The sequence below is a fragment of the Toxorhynchites rutilus genome, chromosome 3 (assembly GCF_029784135.1).
Source record: "Toxorhynchites rutilus septentrionalis strain SRP chromosome 3, ASM2978413v1, whole genome shotgun sequence".
In the NCBI taxonomy this organism is placed as follows: Eukaryota; Metazoa; Arthropoda; class Insecta; order Diptera; family Culicidae; genus Toxorhynchites; species Toxorhynchites rutilus.
In genome coordinates, this window is record NC_073746.1 from 203,016,986 (window position 1) to 203,035,317 (window position 18,332).

Here is an 18,332-nt window from a genome sequence, read left to right on the forward strand (position 1 = left end):
GGCGTTGCTGATTAATGGTCAGCTGCATCCCAAAAGGAAGTATCCCGTGTCGGGCACAGGTACAGAGCATTGGAGACAGCAACATCACAATTACGAAAACACTTGTAATACTAACCTCGAGCCAACCGCAAGTAATCGGTTACATATTACTAACATAGTTGTAAGGCAAACATTGTCGAAATATTGAACTCCCGGCCCCGTCAGGTTGACGCCATATGAGCCTTAATAATTTATTTATGCATATGTGGTATTTCATGTGGCTCCAAATTGGTATATCGATCATCTGAATCGGCCTGGTAGTTTAAAAGTTATGCATTTAAAAAATGTCATTTTTGGAAAAAAGGGAAAAATGATTTTTCGGACCAACGGTTAATTCTGAAAAACCATAACTCAATAACACAAAATAACGCATCTCTGAATTTTGGATATGTTATCTAAAAAAATATTAGCTTTCATGAAAAAATATTTAAAAAAAATATAGCGCCCTTGGTCCCGGGACAACTCTCACTCTAATGATAAAAATACAGGTCTAATGTTTTGCCATAAAGAACAAAACTACCACTTTTCACGAAAATCTGAGAACCACTGGGCTGTCACGTACGCCTTCACGTCACTTACACTTCACTTAATCTTTTCGTGTCTATCATCATTGAAACGGAGAGTTGCGTGTAAAAATAAACTCCGTGAAGTGAAAATGTTCATTCTCTTTTATAAGAGACATGCAGTTGTATAATTTCGGGCGTTTGAACGTTATGTTGATTGCATAATTTCGGACGTTTGAACGTTATATAGGTAAAATTAATACAGTGTATGAGATTATATTCCATTTAATTAAGCGTATGTTTTAGAATGACATATTTGCGATTATACCTCGATGATTCGGTATTACAATGGCAACTATTCGGGCTCATCCATGATTCATTTGTTTGGTGCGTTAGTTTGCTGAATTAAACGCTGGTTTAAAGATGAGGAAGAATACTTGGTTGCTCGTGAATAAGTTGTTGAGCATATGGGAATGTAATTTTATTTTCTCTTTCTATAAATTACTCTAGAGATAAAACATGACTATTTTGTATAATAATGAACATCTCGCATATTCTTTTCCTTAGCTCGTTTGGAAAGTGAGAAGTATTTAGTATAGATCAAGGTTAGAATCATTTTGAAAAAACTACATTTCTACATTTCTTTAACTCATAGAAATTATCCACCTCACGATCATTATAATCTGAGCTACTCCCATATAGCATTCTGAATTTCAGACCTTTCATCCTTCCTATTCTCGTGTAGTTTGATATACGGGACACGTGGTTTGATTTAATTATTTAAACAGAAACTGGTCAACAGCATCGGTCAAAAACATAATCTTTATATAAAACATCTGATGGATTTCAATAAATATTCTGAAAGCAGAAAGTGATGCAGATTTTCTTCAGACGGATATCAAAATTATGAAAAAAGAATTTCAAAACAGTATCTTGTGAATGCTTTGCAATGATACTCATTTTGACGTAGGACTACGTCTTTCATTTCTATACCGGGGTGTAAAACCAAAGTTTCGAGAACGAAAGCGTTACGCTGGAGACCGAGATTTTGAGCGTTAATAGCTCTTAAACAACTGAACGAAATGGTATGATAAACACTTCATTTGAAAGATAAAATGTCTACGCGTCATATACTTGTGACTTTTTGATCCAAAAACTTGTTTCAATAGTCTTAAAATTGCTTTCAAAACAGGCTATTGAAATCACCAATCGGTATATAAGCGAGCGCCGCTCGTAAACCCACTCAGTTATGATTGAACAGCGATTGGAGCATGTTGTCGCTGTTGTTGTGAAGCTAATTTCGTTTATCATGAAAACGCTGATGAACGGTGTCACCAAGAGCCTGTTTGTGCACCTAAGGCCAAAAGGGAATCCATCAGGAGGAGAGTGATGCCACGGTTCCGCTTGAAACATCGGAGCAGCCGCCACACACACACACACACACATACACACATACACGCGCGGAATTCTCGTTGCTATCATCGTTGCTGAAAAATAATCTGCCAGTTCCCCTGGGAATTGAAAAATACATTCATGCGAAAGAGTTTATTTTAATGTTTTCTATCCATATAACACTGCAACCAAATACATTTGGTTTTGTTATTTTTCAATCAATCGCAATTAACAGGAAAGCTTCTGAATATTTTTTTTCCCCATCATTGGAAATTTTCGTATCCAATATTGGATGCATAACATGAAAAACGGAAAATGTTTCACATCGCGAAAATCAAGTCATTTTCGAGCGATTATTTGCTTTCTACTCATATAATGCTGCGACCAAATACATTTCGTTTTGGATTTTTTCAATCAAGTGCGATCAACGTAAGACCATGTCTTTCGGCAATTTATTAGAGGTGCAATGAATCTTTAGGAATTCCCGCTCTACGCGCACTGGCAAACAATGTTTACTCAACAATTTCTCAAACGAGAAATGGGTGTTGTGAGAAAGGATTAGCGAACGCGAAAACGACAAACGGGAGAAAGATACGTTTGGAGGTTGAAGGAAATTGGCAGAAAACTTCTTCATTCTATCATTCAAATAATGTGATTCATACCACATCGTTTTGCCAGAAAGAGATTATTAATGTTCAAAGGAGGAATCGAGTCCTCCGAGGAAATTACCCAGCGCAAATTAGAGTCGACTATCGATTGCGGCATTCGTACACAAATAATTTTATAATGCAGTTTCACCAAAGTGATTTCTTCGGATATATTCACTACATCATGTCATGTATTTCATATTCTTCATTAAGAAATCCATATCCATGGCACCTATCGGTAACGAATTATTATCGAAACCACGATTTTCGCTAAATGCTCCTTTCAGTTCGGCCTGTAAAAAACTTTTCTGTACTCTAATCCATCAAATTTGGAGCCCTGAAAAGGGCCGTTGATTATATGCTAAGCTAATATAGCACGCTCTCCTCGGATACGATGGGCCAGCTGGATGTCCTTGGGCATGATGTGACGCGTTTTGCATGGATAGCACACAAATTGGTATCTTCGAATAAGCCTCCTGCAGCGTCATAGCCGCGGAACTTTGGAAGCGCAAGTCGGTTTTGAAGTCCTGAGCAATTCCACGATCCAAATGCTGCAAAGGTAGCTGCGGATCAGCAATTCGGTCGACTTCTGATAGCGATGAATTTCACGCAAAGTTCCCGGTCGATAGCGATGTGGCTTCTCCACCTATCCTGCTACTGGTGCGCTTATCCGAGCTGACTTCGTGTGCCTTACCACCGAATGACTAACGAGCTGTCTGCGAAAGACTAACGAGCTCGAGTCCTCACGGTGCGAGAGTAGAGTAAGAAATGAACGAAACGGTAACGGTATTGAATTAAAGAGACTTTAAACTCAGAGAGTTCATTCGTCTCTTGCCCTTGAGGGCGGGAAATTTAACTGAAGGAAAACTAAGAAAAAACTATTGCAAAATTCGTTATTCTCGCTCGACTCAGTCCTAGTAACCGCTATGGATGTATGTCGTATCGCCGCACCCTACACGGCTCTGGGGCCAAAAACACAACCAAACAAATGGAGCAGGGAAAAAGCCCCTTTTAGTGTGCTTGAGGAGCTCGCTTCTAAAAAGGGCGTAAAAAACCTGCTCATCTTTTGCTGAAATTAGAAGAGAAAACAAACGTAATTTTATCAGTATAGGTAGATTTAGTAATTTGACATTAGATCTGATCGAATAACCCTGTATCCTTTAGAAAATCGATGGTCCTTTTTTGCTCGACGGCGTCGTCCGATAGTGCTGTCCTTATGGTGTCTGCAACCTGAAACTTTATTCTTGAAGCATTAAATTTAGGGCATGTGATTAATATGTGTTCCACCGTGAGTCTTACATTGCACGACTCACATAGTGTTGGTTCCAATCTACGCATGATAAATTTGTGTGTTAAAAATGTATGCCCGATACGTAAACGTGTCAGACATACTTGAGTAAATCGGAGAATACTATCCTTCCAGGGAAGGGTAGTATTCTTGATCCTTCTTAAGAAGAGGTCACGGGAAAAAGACCAACTGTTCTCCCAGCTCAATCTGAGGGATTGCATGACCCATTTGATGGTGTCATTTGCTGGGTGGGAGGTGGTCCATAGTTCGGAGAGCCTACCCTCCTTGGCGAGACGATCAGCCTGTTCATTACCCTGGATTCCGCAGTGCCCTGGGACCCAGCAGAAAGTGATGTCCTTCCCTGTAATTTTTTCCTCAATGCTTTGTATCCAAGGGTGTTTACTATCGTCACTTTGTAGCTCCCGTAATGCACTATAGGAATCCGAGAAGATCACCACTTTACTGTCGTTATCACAGAGTGATGTCGCGACAAGGAGAGCGGCAATTTCGGCGGAGTATACCGAACATATGGAAGGCAGTTGGAATTTTAGCTCCGTGTTATTGGCAAAAACTCCAAACCCTGTTAGGTTTCCATCAAAAGACCCATCTGTGAAGATTTTGTGGTGGGTGTGATACTTGTTATGAAGGTGGTTATTAAAACAGGCCGTAACAATGCTGCTGGCTTCCCCAGCCCTGACAGCATTTTTGATTGACCAGTCTATCTTTGGCGGATGTGCGTGCCATGGGCGTTGACCCACTCTGCTTAATGGGGCAATAGTCGGGAGGGTGACTTGGCTAATATTTTGCAGCCAAATGTTGGCTCTGGAGTAAATGGATAGAAGATCCGGGTATTTCTCGGACGTCCGGATGGCTTTAGTGGCTAGGATATTTGTGAGGAAGTGTTCGAAAGGAACTACGCCGGCCTCCACAAGCAGAGCGTTTATTGGGCTGGTCTGGGCTGGTATTGGGCTGGGCTCCTGATGCATATCTAATCACATTATGGTAGACAGGCTTTAAGTAATTCAAGTGAGCCCAAGAGGCACGGCTGAAAAGTTCGATGCCGTAACGAATTTTAGAGAAGATAATGCTTTTGCCTATGTTGTAGATGGTTTTACGAGAACTCAAGCGGCATCGGCCACCTAGAGCTTTCACCAGCCGCAGGCGGCACTTCATACTAGCTTTAGCATTTCTGAGGTGTTGTCCGAAAGATAGTTTACTGTCAACTAGCACTCCGAGAATTCGGACAGAGCTGACTCTCTTAATAGGCCTGCCATTGATTAGACATGTTCTAAACCTTTTCCTATGACCTTTACATTTGCAGCAGTGCATTATATTAGACTTCTCTGCCGAAAACTTAAACCCGATGGAATTTGCCCAGTTACTAACCGCCGAGATTCCTTCCTGCAGTCTTCTGCGGGCCATTTCTGGGAAAGCATTTCTTGCCATCAGCAGTAGATCGTCTGCATAGGCCAGTACCTCGGTGTTTTTAGGGATAACCTCTAGAACCGACTGCATAGCAACGAGGAAGAGGGAAACTGATAGAACCGAACCTTGTGGTACTCCGTTTTCTAGGCAACGGTGATCCGAAAGTACTCCTCCGAAGTAAACTTGAAAACCTCGATTGGTGAGGAAACAGCGAAGAATGTTGAAGAGGGAGCCTTCAAAACCCCATCGGTGGAGTTGATCGATAATGTTATGACGCCATGTGGTATCGTAGGCTTTGGCTAGATCGAGTGAAGCGATTTCGCTATGTTGGCCCTTTTCGATAGTTTCTTGAAGGAAATGATCGAGTTGACTGAAGTAGGTGCCCGTACCCTTACCTCGGCGGAAGCCATGCTGTCTTGGGTCTAATAGTTGGCATTCTTCAACGAAAGCAAAGGTAGCGTCATTTTATAAACCATAAAAGTATAGAATCTAAATCCCACCCTTATTATATTCGTGAGTATACAGTAAGCTTATACAATAAAGAGGGTGGGGTTTACATTCGATTCTTTTATGTTTTATAAAATGACACTTCCCTTGCTTTCGTTCATTTCTTACTCTACTCTCGCACCGTTAGGACTCGTTTCATCGGGACTAAGCAGACAGCTCGTTAGTCCTTCGGTGGTAAGGCACCACGAAAGCAGCTCGGATAAGCGCACCAGTAGCAGGATAGGTGGAGAAGCCACATCGCTATCGACCGGGAACTTCGCATGAAATTCGTCGCTATCAGAAGTCGACCGAATTGCTGATCCGCAAGCTACCTTTGCAGCATTTGGTTCGTGGAATTGCTCAGGACTTCAAAACCGACTTGCGCTTCCAAAGTTCCGCGGTTATGACGCTGCAGGAGGCTTATTCGAAGATACCAATTTGTGTGCTATCCATGCAAAACGCGTCACATCATGCCCAAGGACATCCAGCTGGCCCATCGTATCCGGGGAGAGCGTGCTATATTAGCTTAGCATAGAATCAACAGCCCTTTTCAGGGCTCCAAATTTGATGGATTAGAGTTCAGAAAAGTTTTTTACAGGCCGAACTGAAAGGAGCATTTAGCGAAAATCGTAGTGTCGATGATAATTCGATACCGATAGGTGCCATGGATATGGATTTCATAATGAAAAATATGAAATATATGACATGATGTAGTGAATATATCCCCATATCGAAGAAATCACTTTGATGAAACTATTTACCGTTTGTCGTTTTTAAGTGTTGGGAAAGGGCATTATTTTTTCTGAGTAAATTCCAAGAAAAAATCCATTCCTTCTTTAAGCGTGATTCATTCTGCTTCGGATCAACGGAACAGTGATAATCATTTCATACAAAAGATAAAATGTCCAAGAGTTATATGATTGCTATTTATTGAGTCGGAAAATTGTTTCAATAGCTTAATGAAAGCTTCGAAAACAGGTTATAAAATGACGCGTCCTTTGCTTTCGTTCATTTCTTACTCTACTCTCGCACCGTGACGACTCGTTTGTTTGGGACCAAGCAGATAGCAGGTTAGTCTTTCAGTGGTAAGGCACACGAAGCGCACCAGCCGCAGGATAGGTGAAGAAGCCACATCGCTATCGACCGGGAACTTTGCGTGAAATTCATCGCTATCGGAAGTCGGCCGAATTGCTGATCCGCAAGCTACCTTTGCAGCTTTTGGTTCGTGGAATTGCTCAGGACTTCAAAACCGACTTGCGCTTCCAAAGTTCCGCGGTTATGACGCTGCAGGAGGCTTATTCGAAGATACAAATTTGTGTGCTATCCACGTAAAACGCGTCACATCATGCCCAAGGACATTCAGCTGGCCCGTCGAATCCAAGGAGAGGGTGCTATATTAGCTTAGCATATAATCAACGGCCCTTTTCAGGGCTCCAAATTTGATGGATTAGAGTTCAGAAAAGTTTTTTGCAGGCCAAACTGAAATGAGAATTTTCGTTTGGATGCCATACAGCATCGAGAAAATTCCGGAAAGATCTAATCGTTGCTGAAAAATAATCTGCCAGTTCCCTGGGAATTGAAGAATACATCCATGCGAAAGAGTTTATTTTAATGTTTTCTAATTATATGGCGAACACAGCGACCAAATACATTTGATTTCGTAATTTTTCAATCAAGTGTAATTAGCTGGAAAGCTTCTGAAGATTATTCTTTCCCATCAGTAGGATATTTTCGTATCCAATAATGGATGCATAACATGAAAAACGGAAAATGTTTCGTATCGCCAAAATTATATAATTTTCAATCGATTATTGCTCAGTCGCCGAAATTTTCATACTCAGAGAGTTCATTCTCCTCTAGTTTGACTTCCAAATTGCCATCGTAAACCACACCTTCTCTCGATTCAATCACGCACGAAAAGCATACTGAAATGATATTCTGGTGGTGAAACCCATTCATTTTTCGTGAGGCGTCGTGCACAAATTACGTAACGCGATAAGGGGGGAGGGGTTAGATGTTGCGTTACTTTCTGTTTATTAGAGATAGGAAATTGCGTTACGAAAGGGGGGGGAGGTTCAAAATCCGGATTTTTGCGTTACGTAATTTGTGCACGACGCCTGAGGACATCGACAAGACAACATCGTTACTGAACGAGCTGAACGGCGAGGGATCGAGGTATTCATTACCTGGCTTGACCTGACCTGAAATGCAATCAGTTTGTTTTAACTGTGAGGGAGCGCAGAAAAGCCGATCGAACAGAAGGAGAAGAGAAGGTGACCAAGAGAGTATCAGCATCGAAATACGGTTCCTCGGGAAGACATAGAAGCAGCCGCCACACACACACACATACACGCGCGCAACTCTTTTCGTTTGCTGGTTATCGAGAGGAAACCTGGAAAGAAATGATCGTTGCTGAAAAATAATCTGCCAGTTCCCCTTGGAATTGAAAATTACATTCAAGCGAGTTTATTTTAATGTTTTCTATTCATATAATACTGCGACCACATACATTTGGTTTTGTGATTTGTCAATCAAGTGCAGTTAACAGGAAAGCTTCTGAAGATTATTCTTCAGAACAAGGTTTTTTGTATCCAATATTGGATGCATAAAACCTTGAGTCTTCAAAGTAACACTCTCGTTTCTGAAGTCACCCAAATATTTATTTATTCATTCATTCAGGATGGATTTAGATTCAACTTCAAACAAATGATCTCTAAATCAACGATAGTCCTACGTCACCCTTGCGGTTATACCATAGATATAACCCACTTCCTGTTTTTTCCTTGTTTAAAACTCATTATCAGTTCAGTTCAATTCTGTGTTTTTAAGGAACATTAAACCATGCATCTAAAACACAAGTGACAAATATACCTGTTTTTCTCCGTGACGTGACAGTATCGTGATATTCCTAACAACACCGAGTTCATCAAAGTTGTCAAGACGGATCAACTCTTCCGGATTCTACACACACGGTGGCAGCCGTAATAAGGTTGTATACAATTCACTTCGTTTTCACCGTGAAGTGACGTTCGTGATCAGGCCCACTATATATCTAGGTGTATTGACACTATTTTCGTAACTCAAATAATCATTCACGACACTTACATGTTGTTAAATTATCTTTTGATAATTTAACAACATGTAATTTCTGAACACATTTCTTAAATAGAAAGTAATATTCACTACTTTGACCCATTGTCACCTCCTCTAAGGGGTGAGATTGGGTCAACTTTCATTTAATCTAGTTCAGTGAAAAAATAATATTATTCAACAATCCCTTTGAACACTTACGAGTGTTCATCATTAGAGAACATTTCTACGTAATCAGAATTGTGTTTTACTCTAATTTACGATAGTTATTCAAAAGTTCGAAAACTACCTTTTTGACCCATTATCACCCCCATCGAAGGTACTAAAAAAATGACGCAGGTAATACCACGTTAAGACGGTGAAGTTCCTCTAGGAACGTTTGTGCCAAAAAATGTTCTACTTTTCGGTCTGTTTTAATTTGAATAAAAACATTCGGCCGATTATCTCGAAAAACAGTATATTGAAATGCAAGAAACTGCATTTATGTTTGGTAAAACATGAGTTTCGAAAGATATAATAAAAGTTCTTCTTAATATGTCCCCACTTCTTTTGTTTTTCCCCATCTCCCCTACTTATAAAAACATTAAACATGATAGTGTGTGTAAGTTATTGTTACTTAAACAAAACCCCAACAGAATGCAAACGATACTAAAGTGCTATCACTGAGATACTAAAGTGCGGCCACTGAGATACTATGCGCACGTAACCACTGTGGTGTCGCCGGCAGTCAGGCGCTAGTTTGCGTGCGTAACCACTGTGGTGCCGCCGGACGCCAAAGTGTTAAGAAGAAGTTTTCATGGATGACGAGGAATAAAAAACTTGCGTGGACGGATTTTGGGTCTTTCGTTCCCATTCTGGTCACGTTTTCCTACCAATGGATTGTTCCAGTTAATGGAATCGTTTATAGTCCATTATATGTACAGTTAAATCCTGAGGATGTTATGTTGTCTTATGCTAAATGGAATATGTCGGATTGTCTTAGATATTAGCGAACCAGAGGTTGCTGACATACGGAGTTGAAATACATAAGAACCGAAAAGTGAACGTGTATTTTCATTCATAGATTATAGTTGTACAAAGAAGCAATGAAACCAACTAAATCTCCGGATTTTTCAAGTTGCTTTTGTATCAGTTGCAAATTTCGATGATGCGGAATTATAGTTGTAACTGAAAAAAAAAAACGATGAAGAAGTGTTCGTATATACTTGAAGCGTTGAATATCTAAAGTTTTGGGATTGAAAATATTTTCACTGATATAGATTCACCGTAAATCCCGATATAAGCGTTGATGACATACATATAAATTCGAAATAAATTAGTGAAAAGAAAAAAAAAACATTGAAATGCGTACGTTTAAGGAAATTTTCATTATTTTCAAGAACGATTTCTCTTCGCACCACTCGCATTTCTTCCGCACCACTCTGGATACTCAACTGAAACAAAACAAAAGTTATAGTTGTTTTCATGTGAACTCTCTAAAATCACAGAGAAAAAACACTCATTCAAAATTGATAGTATGTAAGGGAAACTGTATACGATTGTTATCATTAATCATTGTTAAGACATTGATGAAAGTATAGACACGTAAAATGTGAATTATATTTACAGACACTATCGGTGTCTGTATTTTCTGATCTTCATGCATCAATATTTTCTCTTTAGATTGGAATGTATCGACCTACCCGTGGCATCAAACTTTAACGTCTGAAGGAATAGTTCCTCTGCTCGACAGCACCGGCTGTCTACTTCTTAGGACAATTGGGCATACTAATGTGGAAACACATGTAGCTTAACTCGTCTCAGCTTCGCTTCCATTATTTATGTGAACACCAAGGTTTGATTCAGTTAGAATCCGAAACCAATGTTCGCTTTATAGCAGCGGTCATAGTAGGCGTTTCTGAATTTTTTTGATACCAATTTTTTTGGAACCTGTATTTTTCGACGGTAAAAATTTCACTTTTTTTTCTTGAAAAAATTGTGGAGGACGGATGCCGAGAAAAGAAATTTTTATTTTGGACACCCACATTGAGAATCCTGCGTGGTCAGGTACTAAAATCGTGAAATCGCTGAAGATGGCTAAATTGACCGTGTATAATGTGCTGAAACTTTTCCGTGAACGTACAACTATTATTTGGATGGATTAGAAGACACGTCGCAGTGGAACTTACTATCTGGAGCTGAAGTTGAAAGTATTGAGAATAATTAATGCGCAAACCAGGGACTCTCGAACTAAGACATCGCCATAAAACACAAATCTAACCAGATTTGCCTGCTAGCAAACAAACATCACGCTGAAGCAAAATCTGGTGGCCAAAAGACGCGCTTGAAAACACAATCAGAAAATATTGGACAATTGTCAAGCGCAAATTGAAGAAGGGCGCCAAAGTGACTTGAGATGTTGCAGACATAAATAGATTGTGGAATAAAATAATCGCTGTGGTTGACCAACAGTATGTCTAAACTTTGATGTAAGGTATCCGAAGAAAAGTACTAAAATTCAGCAGAACTGTAACGGAATAATATTTTCAAAGTTTTTTTTTCCTTACCTGACATCGATTGTTGTTGATTGTTACGTTTTCAGGATTAAGCCCTAACGCATCAGCAATTAAACTTATCTCCATCCTTATTTTTTCCAGTTTCCTATTCGTGTTATCATCTGATCTAAAGCATTCTGAAAACAAACACTTTTTATGAATGAAAATTATGTGCAGCTTTCGAAGAACTTACTGTACTCTTCGTGGTGTTTTCTATCGGAAATAAATCTAGCTCTTTCATTTATTTTCTCGTTCTCCTTTTCAAGTTGCAATATATGATCATTGAGAGCCAGCAATCGTTTGCGAGCACTATTTAAATCAATCAACATATTGTGTGCATTCATTTTCTTTTCCATTAGTGTATTATCGATTTGTCGCAAAACATCATGGGTCTCTTGTAGATTGTTTATATTTTGTGTCAACATATTAGTTCGATTTTGTAAGGAATCTGAAAAAAAAACAATCTCAAATTAGATCATCTATTGAAATGGTAGAAAGACAAATATATTTTGACTTTTAAAAAAATACATTGCATTGCGTTTCGTTACCGCGCTGTAAAATCCGTTAAATCTAAATTTAACTTTTTCCGTTGTGTAGAAAACAAATTAATTGCCTCATGTGCATTCGTCCTTATTTCATCATACATTATACGACCATGAAAGACCAGTTTGTGCGAACGCTACAAAATCACATAACATGTTATTCTCTGGTTTCTTACCGATTTTATATGAACAAAACAAAAAAAACACTAATAGCGAATTCGTTTTTGTTCAGTCTCGCAGTCAGTGTCGCACTAGTCCGCCCCAATGAGATACATAATAGAGGTGGAGCAGTAGGCGAAGTGTATCTGTTTGACAAGCGAAATATCGTGTCGTAATTATTTTCATTCAATATGGATTGTATATGGAAGAAACAAAACAATGTTGAAAGTGCATGATAATTTGAGCCAAAATTCTCATGAAATTATTCAACTGGTTGTTTTTTAACAGATGACAATTATATCGTGGCTTATTTCGATTACTCATTTGGTAGAAAGGTCCAGAAAGCAGTCGTATGTTTAATTCTCGAAAGCAGTAATATTTTCCGTGAAATTTTGATTAATTGGCGATTATTATCTCAAAACATACACACCGACACTGAGAGCCTTCGCAACATCAACTTCATAACGGTAAAATAATGAAACTTCGTTTGTTTCTATGAACGTGGGGGAGTGAAAATGGTACATGGAAATATCACTTTTATCCATTTTTTTTCGACGTCATTTCACAAATATTCACTTCACGCTATCACATTATCCTCATATTCGGCGGAAGCTCTACAAAAATATACGTTTTTAATTCATAAATTACTTCCTGAAATTAGCATTTTTACATGGATGCGGTGGGCAATCAAAGATAAACACAACGACTGACGTCACTATTTGCGAAATAGTTATGGCCGCGCATGCTATGTCGCTCGAAACTCGACCATCTTCATTACCTTTTTTCTAGGACATTGAGTGCCCCGGAAGCTGTTAGTTTCGCACAAGGCGCTTGTATAAATGTATAACAGGTGAAGCAACATCATCACTTCAATGAGAAGGGAATTACGGTTTGTGGAGCGGGGGTTGTTTGTTTTGTTATTGCTAGGATACGCCATTTTTGCATTTTCACATGCAAGAGTAGCGGATGAACTGGATGAGAATGAAATTCTACAAAATCATCCCGTCTTTTTTACATAAATTCGCGAAAGCCGAACAAAGTAGGCATCGTTCGAATAAGCGTCGCAGCAGTTTGTAGAGAGCCGCCGGCAGCGTTCTGATGCTGTTTGTAAACAATACCGACAGCAATTCCAATATGGCTGAAAGTGCATTTCATATGATTGTTTCACCTGGTATATATAGAGGCGCCTTGGTTTCGCACAAGGTGGTATAACGCAGCCAAAGCTGCGTTAAACTCCAAATTGAACACATTGGAAGTATTCAGATTGTTTTCTCTATTTTCTTTAAATCTAGTGTGTTGTAGAGCTTGTGTAGAAGAAAAAAATCATTATTTTTCAATGTAATAACCACTATTTTGTAAACGCTTTTACTTACATAATTCAATTGATGGATTTTTGTGATCTTCAGAGGTCACGACATCCAGGGAACATGCAATGGTCTCACTAGGAAAATTCGAGTGATGTATTGTGGGAATGGCTTAAAAACAATGTCAATCATGCTCTGTACAAATATTTTGGAATTTAGAAAAAAGAAAGTACCATTAGAAAGCAGCATCCTACATTGCTTCGCACCAATAAGCTGATAACGTATCCGATACCGCTCATCATAACTGCTTGCATGAAAATGTCGCGAGCAGATACCCTGGTTTTTCAGAGGTTTCCAGTTTTCTGATTGGCCACAGTAATTAATTCATCTGTCTAATCTCTCTCCGCTTTTTGGAAAAGAGTGATAAACAATGTCCGGATCAATTTTTGGTAAATAGAGCCTTGTTTCCACATCCTTTCACTGCGCAATAATACTGCATCTGAAATGAAGAGAAAAAAGAATGTGCGTTCATTTCAGTGATGAAATTCTAGAATGTGCACATTGTTGAATTACTTACTGTGACTTTTTTCTCCGTTTCGCACTATAATGTTTCTTTTTCCGAAAATTTTCAATTTTTTCCCTTCACGAGCAGAAATACCACTATAGCACTTTTGGAAAACAAAAACAGGAAGTGGGTTATATCTATGGTATAACCGCAATGGTGACGTAGGACTATCGTTGATTCAGTGATCATTTGTTTGAAGTTGAATCTGAATCCATTCTGAATGAAGAAAAGTCACAGAAGGTTGTGTCCGAGACACGATCGCATAGTTGACGTAGGTTTACGTTAGGCTATCTGTCGCATGCTGATTTTGGATGTTTGAAAAAATATATTGTTAAACTCTTTGATAATGATCTGATGGCCCTGGAAAGGGCCGTTTGGTTTGGTTGTTGGGTATTTTTTGTTTTTTGGCAGCGGTAGCTTTTTCGGAGCCGCTGCTGCCTATTTCTGTTTTTATTTTGGTGGTTTTCGTTGACACCATCACGTCGAGCTAAACGGCGAATAGCGAGTTTGATACACTGGATATTGTCATGTAGAACCTTGCGATACGCTTCGATCCTCCTTTGCCTTCCTTGCCGCATGAGGTCATGTTGGTTGATGTTGATCTGATGTGACCACACTTAAAACACTAAAAACATATATGTTTACCGATCTGAGCGTCGAACAAAATGAGAAATCTGACTGAGCAGCAGCATCAGCAGAAAGAGAGAACATGCCTGAAACTTTCAAGGGATTGCTAAGATGGCCGCCTTTTTATAGCCAGCATAGAAAATCATGAGCATTGAAATCATAACCTAAAATTAAAAATGAAGTGCTCCGCGCGATTATCCAGCAGGGATTTTGATTGCAAATCACCAAGAAAGCTTCCGGATGGGCATCCAAACATCGCTTGCCAAAGGAAACTATCCAACGCAATCAAATATTAACATATATGACTCCAAACATTAAACAATACGTGAGCCCCCTAAGCGCGAGCCTTGTTTATGCTGCCTACGCTCAATTTGCATTGGTTGGGATAGGGTTGCCAGAGCCCCGGAAACTTTCTGCTCATGATGTTTGCTGTTGCCATCAGTACTGGACCGTTGTTGGCCGCTCAGATTCGATGCTTCGATGTCTTGAAGTTCACTGCTGCACTTTCACGATTCCAAGAAGCGTGTGCTCGCACTTCTGATGGAGAGAGCGTGCCCGAAATGCTCCGCTCGCGATGCTTGCTGCTGCCACTAGTAGTAGTAGTAGTAGTTTGCCGCTGCTTATACTGCCATAGAAGCTTGATGTGAGGCACAGCTAGCCTATTGACCACACAGCTTCGATGCTCGTCTATATATTAGCCGCGTCCACTGCTGCTGCTCTCCACTGTTGTCCGTTGTAAAAATGAATAAAATCCACGAACGCTCCATCCTTTTATATCATTTGGTATGTGTGAAGTAGGCGCCTCCTACTCGATTGTCATGCAGCTTGCCGGTGAACGAACGTTTCGGGCGCGAAAAAGAAATTACGTCAATTTCGATCAATCAGGCCTAGGTATCTTCTGTTTGGATAGTGGTTGAGATTTTTTAATTGTTCGATTGTTTGTTACATGATATATATTATTTTATTCAATGTGAAAAATTATTATGGAGTGCCGACAACGTATGATGCAAACATCTCATCAATCCATCATGAAATTAATGAGCAATAAGCGTTTGAAATTGGACGGGTCGCTCATTTATTTTCTAACGATCATTTATTTTCTAACCGGGAAGCAGTTGACATACTACGCTGCGCTTTTATGTACATGAAAAACCATTTTTAACATGCGGGGGGAAAATCTTATATGAAAATTGCCAGATTTCAATGTTGCCAAGCGTAGTTATTGATGGTTAACCCTTCCGTTACGAGCGTCGTCTATAGACGACATCCGCGCGACGAGCTGTGTACGAGCGTCGTCTTTAGACGACATGAAATTCATACTGCTCTTCGATCACACCAGCGCGATGTGCATACTTTTCGGCGCAGTGCTCCGTACAGGGGTAGCACTTTGGCGGAGCACACTGCCGTAATGAAAGGGTTAAACCGACGCCGAACCGAATAGCGATGAACGCACCCATATCACGAACTTCGACATTTGATTTGCTATTATGGTGCTACTCGCCCGTGTAGTTCGCGCAAAGGCATCGGCAAAATATTATTTTAGAAAATTCCTTGAGGCATGACCGGAGCCGTTTCGCTATATATATATTGGTGTGTTGCAAAAGTTTTGGAAAGGATGGATCAATACTTATGCACTGCTTTCGGGGCCACATGTATATATTAAACAGTGGTCGGTAAATGGCTGAATACAGCGAACATATAACTCATTATGATGATCCATTTATGATGGTAGCCTATGATTCAGCAACTCCTATCTCTACCTCCCCGTGGTACCGACTGGGATACGAGCATCCTTCGGAAAGATCGAGTAACCAACCTCGGTGGGACCTTAGGTCGTATGCAGACAGAGAAGGGGGCACTCGGACCCCAAAGCTTAAGGTGTGTATACGATCCGTGCCGATAGTTGAATGGTGGAAGGGGCGATACAAATATGAAGCCGCGAACGGACCCTGTGGGGTACCGGGGCAAACCTCACAGTAATGTTGCCCTTGCTGTGGTATGGCAGGGTAGTCCACAGTCGACCATATATTTTCCCTAGCGACTCGTGGGAACCACATGAAAAGCAAAACCAACCCAATGCGAAGATCGAAGCGTATTCATCACCCTAAGAAGTGTCCTTGTTGTGTGAACTCAGTGGCATCGTCGTCCTCATCGTCATCATCGTCCTCATCATCATCGTCCTCGTCCTCGTCCTCGTCCTCGTCCTCGTCCTCGTCCTCGTCCTCGTCCTCGTCCTCATCGCTATCCCCTTCTCCGGTTATAGATATAAATCCGGATGAAGAATCGAAGAGCGAGCAGCAATGGTCTGACCACCCATTAGCACCGTCATCGCCATCCGAAAGGACACAAGACCCACTGTACGAAGAATCGAAGAGCGAGCAGCAATGGTCTGACCACCCATTAGCATCGCCATCGTCATCCGAAATGACACAAGACCCACTACACGTGGAATCGAATAGTGAGCAGCAATGGTCTGACCACCCATTAGCAACACCACCCTTATCAGTATCATGGGAACCACTAGCATCGTCATCCAGAGTGATGCTAGAGCAACTACCCCAGTCCCCTTCTGTAGACATAGAGTCGTTTGATACACAGCAGACGATCCAATTAGACTCTCCGAAAGAACTCAGAGTTGTCCTAGAGCCGATAGATGCTAGTCAATATGATATACAAACCATAAGACTATCTAGAACTGAAACAAGAATGTTCATCTTGCACCACTACGACATGGGTGATTCAGTGTCGGACACCCTCTTGGCATTGAATTCCACATATGGACAAACTGTTACTCGTAGAACGGTTACGATTTGGTACAAAAGGTTCGATACCGACAGGAATTGCGCGGATCGTCCACGCAAAGGCCGTCCGAAGGCAATCGATAACACAGCAACACTGCTTGCTGATGTGAAACAAAACAGCCAGCAATCTACGAGGTCTATGGCCCAGAAATACAACTGTTCGGCAGCGACTGTTATGCGAACGTTGCATAAACTAAACTATGTGCCAAAAAGAATGGGATACCACCCACACAAGCTAGACCCAGTCAACCTTGCAAAGCGGGTGAAACTAGCCCAACGACTACTCAGACAAAGTGAACGAGACCAGGGTATGCTCGATAATTTGGTCACTTGTGATGAATCTAAGATACCCATGTTTGCGCCTTACAGAGGCATACATTGGATCGTAAAAGGCGCCATGCCGAAGACAATCGCCAAAGACAGGATGAATCGCAAGTGGAACATGCTCTGTGTGTTTTGGGATCGACGAGGCATTATACACTGGGAATTGCTAGACAAGGGTGTATCTGTTAACCGTAAACGATATCAGAAGCAGCTGGAAAAGGTGGCTGGTATACTGGGAGTGAGTAAACATAGGCCGGTACCCCTACTACACGATAACGCTCCGTGCCATAGGGCACATGAAACGATAGATAAGGCGAGGAGCCTGGGATTTAACATATTGAACCATCCTCCTTACTCACCAGACATCAGACAAATTCCCCTGCGCCTTAATCTATGCAACGCGCATTACATCTGGTTCTACGGCTAAGTCCCAGAAACGAGGTCATAAGTCGAAAAAATTCTAAGTCCGAACAATATTCTAAGTCCAAGAAATATGTTCCCGGATCACCCCCCATCGGAATCCGACCCACACCCGGCACTGGTACTGATTACGGTGTCCCAAGTTGCCCCGATCGAACGAAGTGTCTCTGCTAGCGGTATAAGCTG

At 40.7% G+C, this 18,332-nt stretch overlaps 1 protein-coding gene across 15 annotated transcripts in view; it reads right to left on the reverse strand.

Moving 5' to 3' along the window:
* The window catches only part of LOC129777175 (pyridoxal phosphate phosphatase PHOSPHO2-like), a 108,650-nt gene that overhangs the window by 29,124 nt on the left and 61,194 nt on the right, over positions 1-18,332 (reverse strand). The window contains exons 2-8 of one of the 15 annotated variants that reach the window (XR_008743211.1): positions 13,987-14,275; positions 13,643-13,908; positions 13,479-13,580; positions 11,598-11,852; positions 10,553-11,541; positions 10,222-10,303; positions 9,871-10,120 (exon numbers count right to left, since the gene is read on the reverse strand). Coding sequence is in view for 11 of the 15 variants with exons in the window: in XM_055783286.1 (XP_055639261.1) it covers positions 9,928-10,037; positions 10,222-10,303; positions 11,417-11,541; positions 11,598-11,852; positions 13,479-13,580; positions 13,643-13,658 (690 nt within the window). In the remaining 4 variants the exon portion in view is untranslated. Of the gene's footprint in view, positions 1-9,870; positions 11,542-11,597; positions 11,853-11,918; positions 13,252-13,273; positions 13,439-13,478; positions 13,605-13,642; positions 13,909-13,986; positions 14,276-18,332 lie in introns of those variants that run through there. The other 14 variants (XM_055783286.1, XM_055783289.1, XR_008743208.1 and 11 more) reach the window with 14 other exon arrangements.